Source organism: Dicentrarchus labrax, unplaced genomic scaffold (assembly GCF_905237075.1).
Source record: "Dicentrarchus labrax unplaced genomic scaffold, dlabrax2021, whole genome shotgun sequence".
Classification (NCBI taxonomy): Eukaryota; Metazoa; Chordata; class Actinopteri; family Moronidae; genus Dicentrarchus; species Dicentrarchus labrax.
The window spans coordinates 16,061,030-16,083,980 of NW_026136708.1; the positions used below are offsets into that span (position 1 = coordinate 16,061,030).

The 22,951-nt window shown below is 39.5% G+C and overlaps 1 protein-coding gene across 2 annotated transcripts in view; it reads right to left on the reverse strand.

Annotated features, from left to right (window-relative positions):
• The window catches only part of ppp2r5a (protein phosphatase 2, regulatory subunit B', alpha isoform), a 44,179-nt gene that overhangs the window by 4,245 nt on the left and 16,983 nt on the right, over nucleotides 1-22,951 (reverse strand). The window contains exons 2-12 of one of the 2 annotated variants that reach the window (XM_051408471.1): nucleotides 21,505-21,701; nucleotides 12,552-12,653; nucleotides 12,365-12,457; nucleotides 6,921-7,051; nucleotides 5,009-5,068; nucleotides 4,326-4,434; nucleotides 3,870-3,923; nucleotides 3,622-3,672; nucleotides 3,412-3,531; nucleotides 1,654-1,781; nucleotides 2-103 (exon numbers count right to left, since the gene is read on the reverse strand). In XM_051408471.1, coding sequence (XP_051264431.1) covers nucleotides 2-103; nucleotides 1,654-1,781; nucleotides 3,412-3,531; nucleotides 3,622-3,672; nucleotides 3,870-3,923; nucleotides 4,326-4,434; nucleotides 5,009-5,068; nucleotides 6,921-7,051; nucleotides 12,365-12,457; nucleotides 12,552-12,653; nucleotides 21,505-21,701 — 1,147 coding nt within the window. Of the gene's footprint in view, nucleotide 1; nucleotides 104-1,653; nucleotides 1,782-3,411; nucleotides 3,532-3,621; nucleotides 3,673-3,869; nucleotides 3,924-4,324; nucleotides 4,435-5,008; nucleotides 5,069-6,920; nucleotides 7,052-12,364; nucleotides 12,458-12,551; nucleotides 12,654-21,504; nucleotides 21,702-22,951 lie in introns of both variants that reach the window. The other variant, XM_051408472.1, reaches the window with a different exon arrangement.

The window sequence follows — 22,951 nt, forward strand, 5'->3', positions numbered from 1 at the left end:
CCGTTGCCTGTCTGCTTTATAGGAGGAGGTCAGCTCATCAAACAGCGTGCAGTTCATCTCCATCAACGTCTTCAGCACGTTGTACACCAGAGCGACGATTGTCCTGCAACACAGTGGAGACACTCTGGCATCAGTAACACAACTAGGAAGCACTCAGAGCAGTGGATATTTTTAACATGTTTAACTCCGTGTATCACAAGCCTAAACAAACACACTGCCAACAGTTTTCATATGAACTATTTCCAATAACTAGTTCTAATAAAAACCATTAACAGAGCGTAGTGTGGGCTGTGCACAGTAACAAAGACAATCATGCCGGGAAAAGATCAACAACATCTCAAATTAAATTCCTTTCACCTCCATCGACATAATGTGGCAACATAAATCTCAAACCTGGGCTCATTGCAGTATAACTATCTGTATGGCTAGATAACACTAGGGTTGAGTGGGTAAATGTTTGATGCTCCTTAACAGGAATTTAGTATTGTTATTCTTGGATTTTGTTGGCGTCTGTTTTTCTTTTTCAATGACAACCCATCTGTTATCTCCTGTGCATCACTAGTTGACTACTGATGAAAATGAGCTTTTAGTTACATATTGTACAATACATGCATTGTCCCTGCTAAATAAACATAATAAAATAAAAGACCTAATTGTTCCTAATTGTATTTGTTTTGTAATCAGTGAACTGATTAAATATGTAAGATCACACAGAATGAAAATGTCTTTATCGATAAAACTGTACAAATATCAAAAACATTTGAGCCAGTGAGACATAATCAATATATTAAACTGTAACTAGATAAGATATTTCACAAAACAACACAGAGTACCTGACAGACTAGAACTAACTGGGTGATATCTTCTTATTTTATAATTATATTAACTTTTGACTGTAATTCAGTCTCTTTCTCTGCTCTTCTCTCTTGTATCTTGTGTTTTATTATTATTATTATTATTAGCATCATGGTTTTCGTACTTATGGTATCGTTTACTTAATTCACCTCAAGCACTAAGCGGTGACTTAATTGGCAATAACATTATGTGTTTTATTGTTGCGCTTGTACCTTTCTTCCTTCTGAAACTGTTAATAAAAACACTTATAAACATACTATGTAACTATTTATGCAATTAATGTCGTTAATTAAGCCGACAGATTTATGTTAACATGCAGCACTTACGTTTAAATAACACGTTAATTAATATGAACTCTCCGTATACGGTAATTAAATTAAGAAAATCCTCAGTACAGAAAATGTGCGCACAACAGCGAGGGACATCGTGTCATCACGGTGGCGTCTGTGTGTCTGTCGAACGTGTACATGTAAACACTATCTGAAGAGCAGCACACAAGGGCCACTTTATTCACACGCAGCAGGTCGTCATGGATGTTCATTCTTGAGATAGGGCAACAATAAACAGAATCCTCTTGCTAATGATTCACAGATGTCGCTGAAAGCATTAATCATTCGGTGGACCTTTGAGCTCAGATTCTCTTCGTAATGAGACAGGTTTTCAGTAAAAAGAGGAGGATCTGAGTACCTCTGGAGTTAGCATGGTAATTCGGCTTAGCGTGTGTTACTGTACGTGAAGGATTATTAAATTAGTCAGACGGCTTTACTGAAACAACCCTCTCTAGACTGGAGGACTTACGGATTCCAGTGCTCTTTTGAGATTCTGTACAGGCTACCGAACATGATGGGAAGGATCTTGTCGATGTTCTCCTCGATGAGGCTGAGAATGTACTCGTTATTCCAGAAGTACAGCGCTCGCTCTGCTACCTGTGAGGACACAGAGACAGAAAGCACTGCAGTGAAATCTCTCCATGAGGCTGACTGAGTGAGTGTGTGTGGTGTGTGTGTGTGTGTGTGTGTGTGTGTTGGTTAATGATAAAGACCTCTTTGATTTTCTACTAAATTTACATCAATCATTAAAAAGGAAACAAAAGCCCCGTTCAAACAGGAATCTCATTGTGTAAATCACAAGTCACTTTAATATAAAAGTCATAACAGCAATTTCCACTCCAGTTTACTAAGCACACCGAGCTAAAACTAAAGTGGTCTTAAGGCCTTTGGGCAACAAGTACGTCGCACATTTAAAAACAAATACGACCTCAAGTCGTGTCAATCACATTACAATTACACAATGTCATTTTCGTTAAAGTTTTTGGAACAGGTTCGATTTCCTTTCCCTCGCACCAGTCAGAAGAGGAGAGCACGCAGACAGCGAGCAATAGAGAGAGCGACAGTGTGGAAACAAAGAGGGAGGACAGATACGCTTATTGTAGCCACGTTGCCGCATGCAAGATGCAGGCAGAAAGTGGCCACAACTTGCGGAGGTTCCTCCGGTGGAGAGAAGCAGGGGAGGAAATGGGAGGGGAGGAGTCAGAAACAGAGCGACAGCAGTGAGTCTATCAGCAGGTGAAACTCTCCTTATTACCGACACCTTGCACCCAGTATTTCCTTTTCCTTTTTCTATTTTCAAGTGAGAGGACCACAAAATCAACCGCATTGTCTGATGACTCAGTTTTGTATTGTGAATTTCCCACCAAACAAAGTGCAAAGTTTCTCTGTGTAACAAGTTTAATCTGATGATGGATTAAAACATACCAAAAAATACGGATTTGGTGTTGAAAGGTCTTAATACTGTAATAAATCCAACCTTCATGAAGGCAATAATGATGAAACCGCTTTCGAGAGGTGCTGATTCCACTGTATGATCATTTTAGAGGATGTAGTTTGAGGTGCGTTATCCAAAGACACTGCTACATGAAACATCTGCTGGTGACTCATGTGTAAGAAAAAGATCAACTAAAACATTAAATGCACTTCCATTAGTAATATTTTCCAACTTAAAAGTTCAGTGTGTAGGATTTAGTTGCATCTAGTGGTGTAGTTGCAGATCGCAACTCACTCGTTTCACTCTCCCTTTTTCAAAACACGAGGGAGAAACTATGACGGCCGTGAAACTCACTAACGGCTGTATCTACAGCCAGTGTTTGGTTGAAATATGGCAGACTCTACAGAAGGCAACCCAGAGCGTTTGTAGATTTAAACAGCTCATTCTAAGGCAACAAAAGCATAAAGATTCTTATATTCAGGTGATTATACACCAATGAAAACATACCAATGAATATTATATTCTGTTTCTGCCAATAGATCCTCCTAAATGTTACACACTGGACCTTTAAATGTTTCATATGTGAATAACCAACTCAGTCTTTGTGCACCATGCACTTAAACTACATTATAATGTGTTATAAACCATTTATTACATGTTTCTATCCTGATTTTGAGTCCTAAATACTTAAAAGTGATAAAACACCATGACATTAACAGCTTGATGAAGCCAGCAATGGCTATGGCTAAAGGACTGTCTGTGTGTGTCTGTGTGTTTGTGTCATATGTGTACCTGAAAGTGCGGATTGGCCACACATTTAGAGATCTGTTTGAACAACGGCTCCTGAATTTTCTTGAATTGCGTTGGCTCAATGACATCCAGAATCTCCTCTATTTCACCCAGGAACATCACCTAGTTCAAGACGAGATGTAGAACATAGAGGAACATCAAGATATGTTTGACAACTGTGATTAGTGTGAAGTGTATTTATAGACAGAATACCTCTTTCTGGCTGCAGGTTTTAGGCCAAAACTTCAGCAGCCCACGGATCACCTGCAAACATAACAGAGAATTTCATGAGAATTTCTCTCCAAGGGAAAAGAAAAAAATAACCAAAGACACAAAAACAGTCCGTTTGAGTGGGCGGTTGCTGGCACCGACTACAAATGTCTCTGCAGTGTGGACAAATTTAGTGCTTGAGGCTTTGTGCTTTCAGTGGGAGGAATGATTAAAAAAAAATAAAAAATTACCGGTTCAGTGAGTGTAGGATCCTTCTCCAGGAACTGGACCACACAGTAGGCCAGCTGAGGGACACAAAAGTAGAACAGTAAATGTACCCAAAAACCGCATCAGACAAAGACTGCTTCAAACAGAACTTCATCTGAATCTGAATAAATCTCTCGTTAAATATGTATTTGAGCTGAAAAATCTATAATCAATGTAATTATTCTTATAGATTCCTACAGTGGAAAATACGAGATATTTAAGATAAAACACATTGAATCAGTGCATTTCCACTTCCAAGCCACCAGGAGGTGCTATAGTACAGAGATAACACCATGACAGTGCTCAACCCTGCAGAGACCATCCTTAATAACAGCTGTATAATTTAACTAAACACTACAGCCAATATTTTCTGTGAAGTTTTAAATGATAAAACTCAAGAATATGATAACAAAATTAACAGTAAAGACAATTTCTCCTACCTGTGCGTGGAAAAGGGACAATGCCTTAGCTGTGTGTAATGGGATGAGCACTTTCATAAGGAACTGCTTGTGCTCTGCCTTCAGAGGCAACGCAAACCCGTTGATGATACTGTAAACAGAAAAACAACAGGATAACGTTAGGACAGGTTACTGTGCAGAAAGACCAACAGCAGCAGTAACACACACTGAACGTGATCAGAGCAGGGCACGGCTGTGAATGTAGTCGCTTCCTGAAGCAGAAAAGAGATACAGAGAGAATTCAGTGCAATGGTGGAACCAAGATGGCAGAAGAAAAGAAGCCTGAGGGGCCTTTTAGTTTAGGACTGCAAGAGAGCACAAGTCCTCCACGTCATCGGACACAGATAACATTCTCCACAGGCCTGTTTACAACCTGGACCAGATTTCTGTGATACTGATGATTACATTTCTCTTTTATTTCCATCTTTCTCTGGGAGTGTAAAAACAATAGAGTTTTAAATAAAAAGTCAGTTTTACCGAATGCCAGACAGTTAAAAGAGTCAAAACCAATAATACGACTTGCTAAAGGGCAGAAAACCAAAGGCTGTTTACGTTTAACCTTTTCAAATTCAACTAACATTTTACATCCCAGTGTTTACTGTGATTGTTCTCCATGTCAGAGTACGTCCACATGGTGTTATGACCAAATGTTCAATGTTACTCACCTTCCCAGGATTTCTAGCAGCTCAGCAACTCCATTGAAGTGCTCAGTCTCATAGATGAACCTGCAAGAGCAACAGAAATTATAAAGCACACGAACCGCAAAAGTCACAACTCCAAAATAACAATGGCACATAACTGAACAGGCTGCACCCGATACTGCGTTCCTTTTAAATTTGGTCACTCTGATTTGGGAGCTGGATTTTATAAATAAAACAAACCTGCAGACCACACAACTCTCATATTATGACTGTTATAATAAGTTTCTGTGCCCCCAAAAAAAGCTGTCAGTCTGCCTGCAGAGCCTTCAGGAAACAGGGATCACCTTTAAATTCTTGGCCAAAAAACTGAAACCTGCAAATTCCTTATTGAAAAGAAGTCTAATTTAAATAACTAGACAAGATAAAATAAACATATTTAAGCTGGAGACCTTAAATCAACTGCTCTTATGTAACTTAATGATCCATACGTCATTCATCTCCTCTGTTTGGTAACCCACTTCCATCTAGCTGTGCACCCATGGTATGCACAGACACAGCCTTGACAACTGTGGCACTATTTTTATTCTCAGTGACAGATGGCCAAAGTGGGTGCAACCGTTTTGCCACCTTGCCTGTTGGAAACGACATCAAGTGCCCCCTGTTTCAATCATCTACATCCCATTGTCACGCAGCAACAGGAGGCAGAAGAATCAGCGCTCTGCTGTTGAGAATATCTGATGCCTCCATCTGAACATTTTTCCTTCTTCCTCTCCATTTTAATGGGCTGACATTAATCTGTTTATGCCCATTTAATGTCATGACGTGAAGAGAATTATGTCTGAGATGGATAAAATATCAAACTGAGCTCATCGTGCTCGTAACAACTGAAAACCAGAAACTCCACACCAGAGCTTCCCGTTAACTGAGCTGATGGAACATATTTTTGGGATGCATTCATTGTATGTTTCTGTGAAGCAGACAGACAGTCGTGCCTTCAGTGTCCCAACGTAAACTGAGACAGGTTAGAGAATTCTCCAAAATTCAGGAGAACAGTCTTTTATTATCCCAATGAAGATGGATTTTTTTGCCTGTGTAGGAATCCTCAGTGAAAGTATGGAACTATGAAGCCAAAGGAAAAACCTAAAATTGACACTAGTGGCTTCCAGCAGTTCCTCTTGTTTAATATATATTTTAAGGCTCTCTTTATTAGACAGGACAGTTTGAGACAGGAAGGGGGGGGTGACCTGCATTTCGACCACGTTTAGCCTTGCAAACTCTGCCTTAATAGTTCCCGAACCTTTGGAAACCCCAGGGGAGACAGAACTTTTGGGCACCATTGTACAGAAACTCGTTGAAACGCAGGTTTAGGTCCTGAGTTCCTCAAAAGGTTTTCGGTCCCCCAGGAAAGTTTCTGTGGTGGAAACACCCTACAGGACTCTTGTTGCCTTCCTCATAATACTTTGGCAGTATGTCACAGTGAACTTGTGCGTCTATAAATGACAACACTGCTCCAAAAGGGTCTAACTTTTTTGCCAAAGACTGATGACAGTCAAAAGAAATAAAGGGAACAGGTGTTGGAATCTTAAGAACGGTTGCATTGAAATGCTGAAAGCAGAAGGCCACTCAAGATTGTAATTTTTTAAAACAATACCCACTGGATCGTGACTTGTTTTCCTCTTTTCATGTCCCTGAACTTCCTTGAACATAATACAGACAAACTCTTTACCGACAGTTGTCTTAGCCCGTTTGTACTACACTTATTGTTGTAACAATGTTTTGAATGCTGCCTTCCTGGCGAAGTCTCTCTTGGCATTTTAATCCCAATGAGCCATTAACCTTGTTGAATAAGGGAAAGAAAGAAAAAGAAAGACTCCCCCTTGACATGACGTGATAGGACATCAAACATGTTTTCCTGCCTTTTGAACATTTCACTCACCGCAAGAAAATGTTGTTGATCTGCTTCCTGATGAAGGCCCGCAACCCCAGAAACTTTCCGTAAATCCGATGCAGGATAGTCTTCAGGAAGTCCCTCTCCCTCGGGTCCTCGCTGTCGAACAGCTCCAGCAGCTGGAAGGACAGAGAACAAGACAAACACGTGACCTCAGTTTTCGGTCCTGACTCATTTAAAAGATAATACTTTTATCGTGTCTTTATACTGTAGAGCTAATTGTATTGTCATAACTAATTCTCATACACTGTATCCATATTGTGATTATACCACTAAAGCATCTGACTGAATGGGGAATGTTTGTACCATTTTAAATACTGACATATATATATATTCAGGGATTTGGTGGTAAATGCTGGTTGGTGGTTGTGACTGATTGGTTTGTTTCTCTCTAGTTTTTCCCTGATTTATTTCTGTGAAGTGGACAGATGATATAATCAATCGATCAATCACCTGCTGAGCTGAAGACAGGTTCTGCATCTCATCTTGTTATCAAGTAGTTACCAAATGACTCATTCAATATGTGGCCTTTGTTACGTGATGTCCTGGACCATTTTCCCCGAGGCTGAATAAGGCCTCGCTATAAAACGCTGCAGGTTACCCTGATATTGATAGTAAAATACCGCTGGGTGCTGTGATTACTTATTGTAAAATGTGTTTTCTCTATAATCGCCCACCTCTAGGCTAACCAGCAAATTAGGGAAGCCTTTTCTATCAAGCTTAACAACTGTGCTCACTCTAACACAGTAATTTGTGCAGATAGGTATAAGTAATCAGGTCTTAAATTGCCAGCTACCAACATCTTATGTAACAAATATACAGAATGTCTGACTGAATGCTCTGTGTTGTAAATACATTTGAAGACAGCTATTTCCAGCACCATATGATGAGTCATTATTACAGTACTGTTCAGGGCAGCTGTTTTCAGGCTCAAAATCAGTTTCAGACTTCGGTTCGTATCTTCTACGAGAGCGCCCACAGCACCTCTGTGACAGGTGTCTATTTTTAAACCTGCACATATCTAAGAAAAGGTTTCATCATGGACACATGTTCTTCTTCTACTCAGCGTTGATACACATTCATTCAGCTACACATACACATAAAGCTGGGAGATAAGGTGGTGCAACCAGTCTCTCTCTGTTGCAACTGAGCAGTGATAATGTAGCAACTGGAGGTTTCGCCAAAGGCATCACATGGACAGTTCACAAGGTGTTTCAAGTGTTGCTTATTCCCATTTCTATAAATAGTTCTCCGTTCAGCAAAGAACCTGAAGTTGTCTCCATCTAGTTGGTCCCAACTACTTCACTCCATCACCTTCCACACTGTACCAAGCAGCAGACGTTAGTTGTATTGTATCCAACCGATCAGCCAAGCTGATAATCAGGCCTTTCCTAATGTAAATATATTAACTTTAACACACTTATGACCTCTCAACTGCAGTGAAGTTGATCAATGCGGATGAAATGGGACATAGACATTGGCTTTATTATGAAACGAAAGCTGCAGAGTATAATTCAGTGTGTGCCCGAGGAAATGTCAATATTCGATCACGATAGGGCACACTAGGATGTCAATTTTCTCAGGAGTCTGACCAATACACACCCTGAATAACCCAGTGAGCACACTATGATAAGGCTCTGTTCCATTTAGTGTAGCAGAGCCCTTCCTCGTGAGTCAACATGCACAACAGCAGAACCCTGTTTGACCTGAATGGAACCTGTATCATTGGTGACTTCTGTGTTTACTATTGCAAAAATGGCTGCTGTGAAAAAGGTCTTGAGAAAACACACTCCTGTGAAATCAAATGCAATTGAGTCTTGTTAATTTCATAGTTATGATAAAAATGATCCACTGTGACTATGGTGACTTTGAAGCAAACAGTGGTTTTCTATCTCAGCCTCCATCTGCCACATTTTAACCTAGGGTTCACCTGTACTGCATGAAGCCTGTTTCTAAATCAACTTTAACCTGCGTGATGTGTACAGTGTGTACAAGTGTACAGCGCGACATACAGGCGAGAAAGCAACCGAAAACACATTGAGCACAAGCTGGAATGTGATTGTTTCAAACTCAAACATACAGAGTTAGCTGTGAAGCAAATGTGCAATGCAAATATGTCACTCTGAAAGATTGCATATATATATATATATATATATATATATATATATATATATATATATATATATAAAAATATATATATATATATATATATATATATATATATAAAATAACTCTATAGTATGGATATAGCAGGCCAAAGCAACCACACACAGTTTGTAGCTACAGCAAGGAACTGTCTCACTGTCTCTAAACTAAACATTGTGTGCAAAAACAATTGTGCCTTGCAGCCGAATAGTTTAGTTACAACTAGAGTGAGTGAGCATACCAGTATTCTGAATGCCAGGTTTGGAAATGACTAAGTTTCCACAATGTTAAATTAATGACAGTTACTGCTCTGCAAAAACAGACCATCTCACATTAGCACACAGACACATAACCTTTTATCAGTGATCCCTCACTAAAAAAAAATAAATAAATCCTAAAATACCCCCTCACCACGTGTCTGACCACATGTTCTGCTCTCAGCTCCACATATGGTTGTTTTCCCATGTCGAAGGCTGTTTTCAGCAGCAGCTGTTTTCTGCACTAGTTGATCGTGTCTCACCAGAGCAGCGCTAGTTTTAAAGATAGGTATTCAATCACCAAAACATGCCATTAAGCAGCGAGTAGGGTAACAAAACTGGTAATAATCTAGGTCCTAAGGAGGAGGCTTAAAAAGGACATACCACCAAGACTATCATGTATAATGTGTTTTTTGCCACTTCGGGATGTTGCGGGACAAGTTATCATTGGAATAGCATGATTACACTTGACAGGTACACGGCTTTACAAAGCGCTGACTATATCAAAGTTGACATCGAGACATTTTTTTCCACACTGAGCTGCTATGCTGCATGTTTGTATTACTCCATGTTTGTATTACACCACACCCATTTTTATTGCACTTGTACAAATGCAAAATATCAATGAGTGAGGTCACTTGGAACAAAGTCTAAAAAAAGTTTAGTACACCCAGACATACCTCGCAAGCAAGGTTATAATAGTTCACAAAAACTAAAACTAGGTGTGGCAAAATATTTGAGTTAACTGAAAATAAAAATAGAAACTAAAAAAATGATATTGTGTGAATACAAAACAAACTAAAATAGATTAAAAATTAAGTCTTTAGCTTTAGTCTTTGTCAATTTGGTCAAATTTGTCAGCACAAGTATGAGGAGGCACTGGTGATACCTATTCTGAACTCCTTAAGTCTCGCCCTGACAACTATCCTCCATATTATAATAAACTAAAACTAATAATAAAAACTAAACTTAAATGAGTAAACTCACTCTGGAAAAAACTGCTAACAACGATTCCTCCATTGTGGTTTTGCAGGGATGCCCTAGTACTTTTTAGTCACTGCAATAATAAAATGTTTCCTTCACTGTCAAAATGCCCTTGAGCAAACCACTGAACCTCCTCTTCCTCCTCCTCCTCTAGGGAAGCTTCGCCTGGCTGCCGTCACACTTTCACCTCTATAGTGAATGTGTGTGAACATCTCAGAGGGATGTTTGAGGACTTATTCCTGTGTGTGTATCATGATAACTGAAATTAACCAAACCATGGGCCTTTCTTTCTCTGCCTTTATTGCCAGCCAAACCTCCACCTCATTGCCTCTGCTCTAGCCACAGTCCTCTTCTCTCAACCTGAAGAGTAAACAACATGCAGCTATTTAAAGCTCCCCCACGACACACTCACATCATGGAAATTCGGTCCAGGCACCTCGGATGTGGCCCAGCCAACATTCCAGGGCCTGTGGTCCCCCGTTAGCTGCTGCTTCGCTCTGCGGCTTCACAAAAGAAAGGAAGCATTCCTGCAGTAGGTGGGTACTGAGCCAGGACAGCTGTAGCTAGCTACAGAGTATTAATGGTTTGACTCATCCAATTAATCGTACTGTAGGGTTGTTGAACTCCCAACACATCCCAGTGTGTTGGTAATTACTGTTGTAGTATTCACCGCACAACATTTCAAATCACTTGTCCGACCATATGTGGCAGCCAATAGGAGCTACAGCGATTAATCAAGTAATAGGTTAAGTAATTTCCCAAGCAAAGTGGCAAAAACTCAAAAGGATGCAGCTTCTTTAATGTGAATATTTTCTCACCCTAGTAGTAGTAGAAGTAGTAGTAGAAAGTAGGGTTGGGCGATAAATCGATTGTATCGATTAACTCAAATTCGTAGTTAAACACGATTTACTTTTAGTTAAAATCGGTTTTCTCTTGAACTTCCACAACACCGGCGCTCCCTTTGGGCTCCCGTAGGTCAGAGTGCGCTGGGCTCCCGTAGGTCAGAGTGCGCTGACCTCTCCCCTCGCCTCTCCACAGGTAAACACAACATGGCAGCAAGCCAGGATGAACTCATCCCCAAAAAAGGCACAGTGTTGTCGGTTGTTTGGAACTGGTTTGGTTTTGTGGCGTCCGACAGCAAACAAACCACAACCCACTGCAAAGTTTGTTTGAAAGCTGTTGCAACCAAAGGTAGCAGTACGACGACTTTATTCCAGCACCTCAAGCAGAGGCATGCAGCAGAGTGGGAGAAATGTTGCTCTCTGCAAGATATACAGGACCGCAGCCCACATACACCCGCTAAAAAACAGTCTACATTAGTGGATTCATTTTCACATTGTGTCCTGTATGATAAGAAAGGGACCCGGTGGAAAGCTATTACTGATGCAGTCGCGTTGCATATTGCTAAAGATATGGTTCCCATTTACCTAGTAGTAAGGTAATCATTTTTGGGTTTTTGGACTGTTGGTTGATGGACACTTTTCACAATTTGCTTTTATTCCAAACAATGAAAGGACCAGTGTTTCAGGATTAAGTGGCATCTAGAGGTGAAGCTGCAAATTGTAACTAACTTAATGCAGCTCATGTCTGTATTTGGGAATAAGAACGGGCTGTGAAGTATGTAGGAGAAACCATGGCGGCAAAACGACCTGCTACCTGATGAAAACATCTAATTTTAATGTAACAAAAACACAACGATTCCTATATTCAGGTAATAAAACAGTATGCGTATGAATATTATGCTAGTTCCTGGCAATAGAAATGCTAAATGCAACACACTGGACCTTTAAAATAATCGTTAGTTGCAGCTCTAGAGCTCAACAGGGACAGTGACATGAGATTTCTCAGACCTGCAGTGAAACTACTGATAATAGTGCATCCTAATGTGATCTATAAGTCTATATTACAAGAAATCTAAATGAATATTTGTAACTAACAACTTCGTTTTAGTTTAATAAAGTAGGTTAAATTAGAAGCTGTTGGTACATTTACACAAATCATTCAACAACAGAGAAAGTCATGTTAAATGTTTAAAAACCCTCCTACCTGCAAAACAAACTTCTGATCAATGTAGCGCTTTGCAATGCTGGGCTGGAAGTCTGGATTCTCCAGAAAGCGTAGGAGAAACTCATAGACCAACTGGAAGACAAAAAGAAAATTCAAAAAATGAATGGAAACATGCACCTTGTAACTACTTCAACACAATGATGTAATCTATGTATGAGATCCTTACTTGAATGTGAGGCCAGGAAGCCTCTAGAGTGGGTTCATCCTCTTCCGGGTCAAAGTCTGGGTTTTCACTTGGTGGAAGAGTCCGGAATATATTGGTGCAGATCTGAAAGGAGAGAGGAAGTAAAGTGTTATTATTCCCGGAGAACATGGGAAAGGAAAGCAGATGGTTAAAAAGGAAGCCATTTTCTAATTTCTGCAACAGATCATTATGACTGCTGTATATCTCCAAAACACATTTTCATTTTCCCCCCAAACATTGGTTTCCAGTGCAGCACACCCACATCTAATAAAAGAAGCTGCACGGAGCATTATTCAAAACAGTTCCTGTCATGTAGCAGAGCTCTTATTACCTTTCTTACAGCGTACAGTATGTACTGTAATGTGAATGAGTGAATGAGTAGGACAGTGTTTTTAGAGTGCCAAGCCTCACAATAAATTTGGTTAAATATAATTTGACTATATGCCAAAAAACTCAGACACTGAGTTTGTATCATAAACAAGGCCCCAAATAGAAACTGTAATCCACGTTTTGAGCTGTCTGGCCAGGTTTCATGTGATAAGCAGCTGCTCCTAGAGATTAAATAGATGTGGGCGGGAAAGCAAAATTTGATTACAAGCAGTTACAAGTGGTCAAAATGCATTTTGAGAGTCAAGCCTGGCGTGAACTGTGATCCACCAGAACTGTATCTATACGGAATCTGGACACAAAATGAAGTCACTATTCCTAATTATAGAGACAGATAATTATAGATATATGAGACAATCTGTATTGGCTGATGCTTTCGCAGCTCACAAAGCCGATCCTGCTGGAAATATTCTCCTCAGTCACCATCGTTAACAAATCCATCTAAAGCAACATGTTACTGGCTAAGATAACCACATATATTAGGTTGTAATGAGCATGGAATAATGAAATCATACATGACTTTTCTTTGCATTATTTATCAGCCATCAGTCACCTTTCTCTCTAAATATCTGCATCGGTCAAACACTATTCTGAGTTCTCCAGACAACCCAGGAGTAATCAAATAAAAATACATGCATGAATATCACAGGCACCTTGCTAATTGGAGTGGAAAGAAACTATTCCTGAGTATTTCAATTTATCTGAGGATGTTTTAATAACACTGCCAAATCACGGAGCGGCATTAGAGACTCTGAATCTGCTGCAACCCCCCCACATTAAAATTCTGTACCGAAGACAATCGTTGTAGACAGGTCACTGCCACCTCTATCCCACCTTGTTATTTTTAGCAAGGGTAAATTTGAGAGTGACACACATAGCGGTGGGGAGCTGGAAAAGCTGGCATTATGTGGCTGGGTTCACACTCTCATGCTGAAGTGATAAAGACAACATCAAATTACTTATTGGCAGCTAGAAAATCCAAATGACACTAATAGGAGAGGAAAGCAGCAGAGGAATTTTAAACCTGTCAGTGGGCCAAAATCTCACAGGCTGTAAAAAAAACTCAGAAAAACTTTGCAAGCAAAGAATGATTTCTGAACGAGCTGGCAGAAGTGCCACAGATGGAAATGGTAAAAACAAAAGCATGGACACTATTGATCTTTTTTTAGTATTCATCATTAAGGAGCAGTATTGTGGCAGAAAATGAAAAGCATTAATCTTCAGGGCTGCATGATATAGTAAAAACATCATACTGCGATTATTTTGAGGAACGACGATTGTGAAATGATTTGCGATAAGTGTAGGAATAATTATTTCTGCATCACAAATTTAAATTTCACTGAAAAAAACAAAGCTATTTAAATCCTGATGTTGTGAAATCTTTTGGGGTCTGTACCAAACAAACATGTTTTCTAACATCTGGAGAGAACAACCTCCCTGTAGCACCACAGTATTTCTCTATGATGCAGCTTCTGCGATTGGCATATTGCGATTTTGATTGCATTTTCTAACCTGATATCAACGTCCTCCGTGCTGTTATTTCCTGTTATGCTTGCGATTCTTTATTAATGTCCCAGTACAATCAGAGAGTAGAGTTACAACAGTAGTTCCTAACCTTTTTTATAAAGCTAAGGTGACAGGGTGAACCATCTTCACAAGTTAAAAACATTTCGTCTCCTCAGGCTGTTTTAGTGAAATACTTTTAGAAGACTATAGACTTAGAAGGATCCAGTAATATTGGCTTTTCTATCCTTAAGCGTCTCACCACCCCTCAGATTTGCATTATAACCCTTGAGGGTGGGGTATGGGTTTTGATTTCTACATGAATGTGTTAGCCTGATGTTGTTATAAGATGAAATGAATGGTACCCAGCATGGTCTTGTGCTGCTGTAGCCCATCCCCTTCAAGGTTGAATGAGTTGTGCATTCAGAGATGCCCTTCAGCTCACCACTGCTGTACTGAGCTGTTATTTGCCTGCTTGTGTCCTTCCTGTTATTTAAGAGAAGTCTGACAGTGTAGTGCAGTTGTTTCTGAGTTGCTGAAAACACCATCTGGGAACAACAATTGTATGATGTTCAAACTCACATCCAGCATCCATTTGTTAGTCAAACACAGAGAGAACCTGTTGACACCCAGCATGGTGTATGCATACAGTTATTTACTTCATTTCCTGCTGCTGTTCACTTTAAGTAGCACTTCTGACAACTCTGCAATAAAAGTTGCTCATATAAGCATTCACCACACACCCACAAATACATCTGAAAGTCATTACATACAGCTCGTCTAAAACCTCTGTGACTGGCAGTAAACCTCAATACTTCTGCGTCAATGTAGTTAAATGAACAGGCTTATTGTCTCTACTTATGGATTCACCACTTCGTCTCTGAAAGGTCAGAAAATAATAAAAAAAATGCCCATCACATTTTTCTAGAGCCCAAAGTACCCCCCCTTAATGTTAATTGAATTAATTTGCAAACCAGGAAATATTCACATATAAGAAGCTGGAAACAGTGAAAGATACCTGTGTAACTGGCCTGTGTCTATTTGTCTGAGGGTTAAAGTCAAGGTTTATTCTGACACTGATGGAATGCGCTTGTCTGCTTTTCTCTAAATATATCAGAGCAAGAATTAGAGCAAAAATTTCCAGCTGATGTGAGGTCCTCAGGTAACATGGCTTTTATATCATCACCTGCAGAGTATGCAGATGCTGATATTGTATGCAGATGAATAATGATCAGTGTGCCACCTCTACGAGCTCTCTGTGGCGAGCTGCTTTGCTTTCTCTGGTGTGAAACACATAACTGGCTGAGCTGGAATCAGATGACACACAGAGTTGGGTTGCCAGGTGAGACACCTCAGTGTGATGCCCATTTTTTCCAGAGCAGTGCTCCGAGGCCAAAGGCTCACAAAGTCAAGATAAATTGTGGTGTTGGTGGCACTAGGGCACATAGGGGCAGAGTCTGATTGCCAGTAAGGTGCAAGTATTGTTTAATCAGGATCATATTTTACATCACAGAACTGCTCTTTCGGCCTGTCTCCAATGGTGGTAAGGAATTAAACTGTCTATTCTTTGGCCTGTAGCAGAGGTTTGAAAAGTGAAGTGCACAACCAGAGGGGAGAGACATGAGGCCAAGACACTGCATGAGATGAAAGAGTCAGGTGCACGTCGGAGAAACATGCAAAAACACACAGCGTCTGTCGATACAAAGGGCTCATTCTACAAAAGCACAATGATTACCATATTCAGGCGATTATACACTAATGAAAATATCCCTATGACTATTATACTCCATTACTCCCAATAAACCCTCTAAATGTTACACACTGGACCTTTAAAACACTGGAAAGCTAGTTACTGTAGTTTGACGTGCTGATTTCACCTACTTGTCAACACAATCAGCACATGGAGCAGCAGTGGCTGTGACACACATCACATGACAGCACTTAAAGTACTTTAGTGTCTAATTGGTGCCCCTTGAATTGTACTCTGAGTCATAACTCAAATCCAAACACACTGACATGATGCATATATTCCTAGATTCAGTGTGATTTTTTCTCCCAGAGGATAAATATCTTGGACGCATATAAACGAATAAACATCCATAGATGTGCTAAAAAAGAGAAAGAAAAAAAATCACTGCTTATAAGTCCAGAACTAAGCCTAAAAATAAAGTTTGTTCAGTACCAAAACAATCCAGTAACAGTTGTCTTTATATCCCTTGTTACATTACATACAGGGACTGCTAATAGCTAATTTGGTATGCTTCTAATAGTGCCAATTTGCCCTAAATGTAAACAAATATAGAACAACAATGCTTCGACCTTATACTCCCAAAACTATGGGAAGTGTAGTTACAATGGTTTAGTGTTATCATCCTGCAAAAAGTAAGAAAATAATGGGAGTGACAAAATTAACTTCCAACAATTTAAAAATACAGGCCTTGAATTACATAATTCACCACACTAGCACCCGGCACAGTTAATTAATTCCCTCAGTGACTTCACAACATTGAAAAATAACTACAGTTGGACAAAACAAGAGAAAATATTGTGAGAGGACAAGAAACACGGGAAGCATGTGAGAAATGTTCACGCTGGGAAAAAAGGAAACAGTGATTTGTGTGTGAAAGTAATGTAGGAGGATCTTAAAACGGTTGTTCCTAAGTGAAACCAGCGTACGCTTGCTGATGACAAGGCAGGCTGCAGCTCTGTACGGGGTCAAACTGAGGGTGACACTAGTAGCAACCGACACCTAGCAACAAACAAGATGAGAGTGGGAGAAAGGGGGGAGAGGAGAGGGGTGACAGAGAAAAAGTGTAAGTGCAGCATTAGTAAAAAGGATGAAAAACGTAGGAATTAAAGCAAATAAAAGGGGAATTATAGCTCATAGATGCTCTTTTCCACGAACCCAGCTGGCTTTTTTCGCTCATCTCTGGCACAGAAAAGGAAGATTTCAATCAAAACTGTCTGAGAGAAGTGATTTTCTATAATGTACTCGTAACACTAATTATAGAGTTGGCAAAAGAGGCAAAACCTCCTTTTACACTGATTAGAAACCTTGCTGTTTGTACTCTAACAACCTCAGTGATCAAAGCCGTCCTCACTGCAGCAGAATAAGGGGCAGCACTTTGAACACTCACCTCTTCATTATCATGTGATGCCAAGCATGGAGTATCCGGGAGAGCTATTATCAAGCCAGCTTTCTGAAAGTGCAGCTGCCATTTGTCTAACCTCATTCAGAAGCCTGTCTGTTGGACAGACACTTTGCACTTAACTGGGTTTTCTCTTGAGCTCGACCCATGTCCCTACATTCTGCCTTGAATATATAAACAAGATTACTAAGAAAGACCCCTGACAATACCTGTGCACCAGTCTGAGTCGTGCATTCAAACTACTCCAGCATTACAAACCCTATGAGAGGTCACAGATGTGCAATGTGCAACCAAGCTACTACATGTTAAGTAGCTCTTTATCCAGTGGATGATCTGTTGCTCACACACTTTTCTGCCTGAAGGTTTTCTGCCACATCAGGGTTGAAAAAGTGTAAAAAACTGAATTTTAAATGCTTCAGATCAAAGCATATTTTACTCACACCAAAAAATAATTTAGTCATGATTTTGAAATGAACTGTAAGTTAACGACAGCAGATATTTCTTTCTTCTGGTTAACATGATTTATTAGCATGATTGCATTTGCGTGAGTAGAACTTACCATCACTTTTATTTTTATTACTTTGGACTGCTGACTTCAGAGGATTTGCTGCCATGTTTACGGTCTGTGTTGGCGCATTGAAAATTTAATCATGCCATGTTGCGTACAAAGCATAAAATCCCATATATCCATCTTGTTATTTACCACAAGGTCCAATTTTATATTTAGGAAAAATCCACTCTGGTTCTCTACAGACATGGAAAGGATGACATTAAGAACACAGTGTAATAACAGCATGAGGGCACAAATAAGAATAAGAATTACCTATATTCTGTGTGTTTGTTTATTTGAGCTATTTTGGACTGCTATGTTTGTTTGTAGAGCTTTACAGATTTATAAACTCCTGACAAAGTGACAGAGAGCTGGTATTTACTAAAATGTTGGTGTTACAAGCTGCCAACGGCAATAACTCTCTGGGCAGACCCTCAATTTGAAGTCAAAATGATGTCCTCGCTGTGTGTTTCTGGTTGCTTTGAGGGTGGGACTGCCACAATAACACGGTACTGAATGTTGCTAATAGATATTTAATTTAAATTGGCATCAAAAATGAACGTTTAACGTGGTTAAAGCAGAGGAAAAGCAGTCTGCATTGTCCACAGCTGCTTTATATGTAAAGACTTCTCATTCAGTTCAATAAATCCCTGCAGGCACATGAAGGCAGCAGGACACATTTGTTCATCTGCAGCACCAGAACACAGTGCCAATACGCACAGCTGTCAATTGTGTTTACCTTCATTAAATCACATATACATAACATCAATAACACCAGGCTGCTACAGAACAACCCCACACCTCTACACACATCAGTTTTCAACAGCTCAGTAATCCTGTGTGCCACAGCCTTCTTTCAAACTTATGAAATATGTAACGGTGCAAGCGTCGCTGGGTCACATTTTATGTTATGATGCGACCATTATGATGTATATGAAATACAGTAGATAACTGAAAAGGCATCGGTTTGATTTGATCATATAACGGGTGCATAAACATTTTTTTAGCATTTATTTCAGTCATCATTGTACAAACTAAATAAAATCCGACACCATCTGCCTTTGGCTGCAGAGTTGTGGTGCTGGGTGTTCTCGTGGTGCCACTCTGCATCCAAACAATTATATGATTTGCAGAAGTTGATGCAGAAGCGGTTTCAGAGTGATGAAACCAATCATGTGAGAGGCTGAGAGATTTAATTACCACACCCTCCAATTTATATTCCACTTCACAGAGCCCTTTTACACTTTAGGGTGTTGCACCTAAATGAACCGTAGTAGCTGGAACCCACAGTCTGTTCGCCCAAGACCTGCTGCTTTGCACTTGTTGCACTTATGCGATTCAAAGGGGAGTTTCTGTTTTACATCTGTGCACATATTTGATACTACCTTATATTTATTTTATTTTATTTTTGGTGTTGATGTGCCTTATTACTCCTATTTCAATGTCTTATTTGTGATCAGTTTGCTGTGCACTTTAATTCGTATGGCACTCTGGTCAACTATGGTTATTTTCAACGTGCTAAATAAACTTGAGTTGATATCAACTGCTTAAACAAGGTAATTATGTCACCCTGTAAAAACCCCTTAAAAAGAGTGAGAAACAAACTGAATCCTAAATCAATAGTTAACAAGGTATGACATGGATTACTGCCTACAGTACATTAATAATCTGAAGACTCCTTGACTCAGCTGTGGATGTGCTCATTCGTATTCATAATGATAATCTGCTGTGTGGAGTGAATCATTGCTGCATCGACTACAGTACTGATTGTTGTGTTCTAAATGTTGCATATGAGTCATTATTGTATTGTAGGAGGAAACTAGGCTGCACAAATCTATGCCATGTTGGTAGAAAGATGCTTTGCAGAGAGTTGGGTCGATTTCCAAACAGACTATTTTGTAACAAGATTCCTGCAACAGCCAATGTGTTAATCACTTGACCTTTGTCAAGTTCCTGCAGTGCTTTCGAATGAATGTGCTCATGGAAGTACTGTATATCTCCAGTTAATATGTAAATACAATATGACTTAATATAATTTAAGTGTTATTTTCACATTTTACTAGGTGACATGTCTGATAACCAAAAAAAATTTACAGCTATGCACCACATGCATTGTAAGATAATGTTTCCATGTAAATAATAATGACTGGAGGAACCTTTAATGTTTATTATTTATATATTAAAACACAGGAAACTAAGGATTTTTTAATTTAATGAATGTGGATGAGCATGTCAAATGACCCGTGTTACCCCCAGAAGAGCACTGCTTTTTGGAGTTTGGAAAAACGAGAGTGCAAAATCTCTTCAACAAAGAGAAGGGTATATTGAGTTTGTTGTGAACTAGCTACAGGAAATCTTGTGTGATAGACACACTAGCTTAGTGTAGGTTATTTAGATTTTAACTGAGGTAAGAAGCTGGTCTAAATCTTAAGTCAGTGGATTCATTTTACACACTGACTAAGACCGGTAGTGAGCTAATGTGGTGATGCTAAATGCAGTAAACCTCAAACCTCTGGCAAACATCATTAAGGTTTGCAGTTCTTTTCGCTGTACTGTGGCGAGGAAAAAGAATAGGTGGGTGTCAGCAGATGAGCTTTCTACAGCAGCCACCACTACTTAATTAACACTGACCGACCTATTATTCTCAAATAAATATTATTATTATATTTTATTATTGATATTAGTATATTATGTTATTGAGAGAATATTGACAAAGAGTAAACAAAACAGTGTCAAGACAGTGAAATATCAAAATCCAATGAACTCTGTTCTGCGTATACTATATTCAATAGGTAATACAGTGGGTGAGAGAGAGAGAAGCACAGTAAACGAATGAAAGAAAAGAAAAATATACAGACAAAACTTCAAATTACACCAAGAATATTGGGCTTTTCCTGTGCAAACACGTGCCAAAAGCATATAAATTCCAGATGATTAACAAAATATTCAGGTGAGTATACACTAATGAAAACATAGTAATGCATATGTTATTCAATTTCTGCCAACAGATCCTCCTAAATGTTACACACTGAAGCTTTGAAAGGAAGCAGTATGGTCAGGTTTTGCATCAAGATGGTAACATGTTGCTCATGTGCTGCTGATGTGACACACCCTGTCTAGACACACAATCAGCATCCATTTTTTAATCCTGCTCAAGTGCACAGGATGTTACACAGTGACAAAGAGGAGCCCTCTTTTCTGTTTAATAATGAACCCTGGGTAATAGTGATTAATTGCTGCTGTTGGTGCTTTGGGATTTTGTATGCAGAGTAGTTTGTTTTCTAAATCTAAAAACAAGTCAGAGAAGCAGCGGAGAACTTAAAGCCCTGCGTTCGTGTTTCCTCACCATATCTGTGATCTCCGGGTATGCAGTTTCCACCAGCACCCCTCGGTTGGTGGAGACGTAGTCCACGAGCTCGTTAAGTGTGGCCCTTTTGATCTCCTTGCTCTTCAGGTCCGTCACTGAGTCCAGGAAGTCGAAGAGCATGCAGCACTGCTGGAGTTTCTGAGTGAACAGTTCCTGCTGCTCTGTGGAGGGGGCATCTGGAATTACACCAAAAGAAAAGAGAATACATGGATTGACTACTTATATACACTAGAAAGCACAATCTAATGCTCTATGGAAACAGATTACAGATGAGACGAGAAAAATGACAGCTGCAACTGTTCCCTTAGGTGGTGTGATTTGCTTGTGCAGAACAGTGGGCTATGTATGGTAGTAGCTTTTAACATCCACAACTAACTCAAAATCAGGATTAAAGACACATTTACACAAACAAATTGCCTCTAAATGGTCCCAATCAACTGGTTTATAGCACACTGTTAAATATCTAACTAAACTGCTGGACAAACAGGCCGATAGACACAATACAACAATGTATTTTGCCACACAGCAGCCCAGTAACTCTCGGCTTTGATTGTAAAGCCTTTTATGGATTAGACAGTGAGTGCGTTCAGGGTTATTAGAGCTGTCAAACTTGACCCCAGCTAAGCTATAAACAGCATTTGGCAGCCGTCCAGAAATACAGTGACACACTGTACAGTGATGTTCTGTTCCAGCACAGCAGCAGCTCATCTATGCAGACACAGGACTCTCTCTGTAATGGTAGCAGAGGGACACAAACACCGCAGGTCTGATTTACAACACCTCCAGAACCAGATACCCCAAAAGGTTCAAGGGTTACGCAAATACGGATGCCATCTCTGACACTTGTTGACACGGGGGTGCTAATAAATGTCTTCACTCAAATGAATGTCTAAATGCATATTTTTTTTGAGTAAATTAAACTTAAGTTAGTACATCTGAATGGTTTATTAGTTAATTCACATTCACATTTGTACTGGTGTGAAGCAATATACTAACAATAGCTAGTGACACTCAAGTACAAGTATTGATATACATTGTCCTAAAACACAGTAGAGCTAAGAAAAAACCATGAATTGCTAAATCATTTGAAAAAACATAAAACATTTCAAGCAAAAACACAAAATTTCATGGTTCCAACTTCATGTGCAGCCTTGTTGCTTATTGTGCTTTTTGTACATGAGAGTAAACTGAATATCTTTAAGCTGTGAACTGTTGAATATAGCACTTGTAGCTCTACCAATGGCCCCTTTAACTATTTTCTTCATCATAAAAAGAATTGCTCCTTGCAGCTGTAGTACACAGCTGTGCATTCACACTCCTACTGCTACAGAGTGTGTAACAGCAATAAGAAGAAGAGTCAGGGTGAGTGTCAGTTTCTTATTGAGTGATATTATGCAACTGAAAAGGCGTGTCATAAAATGGTGTG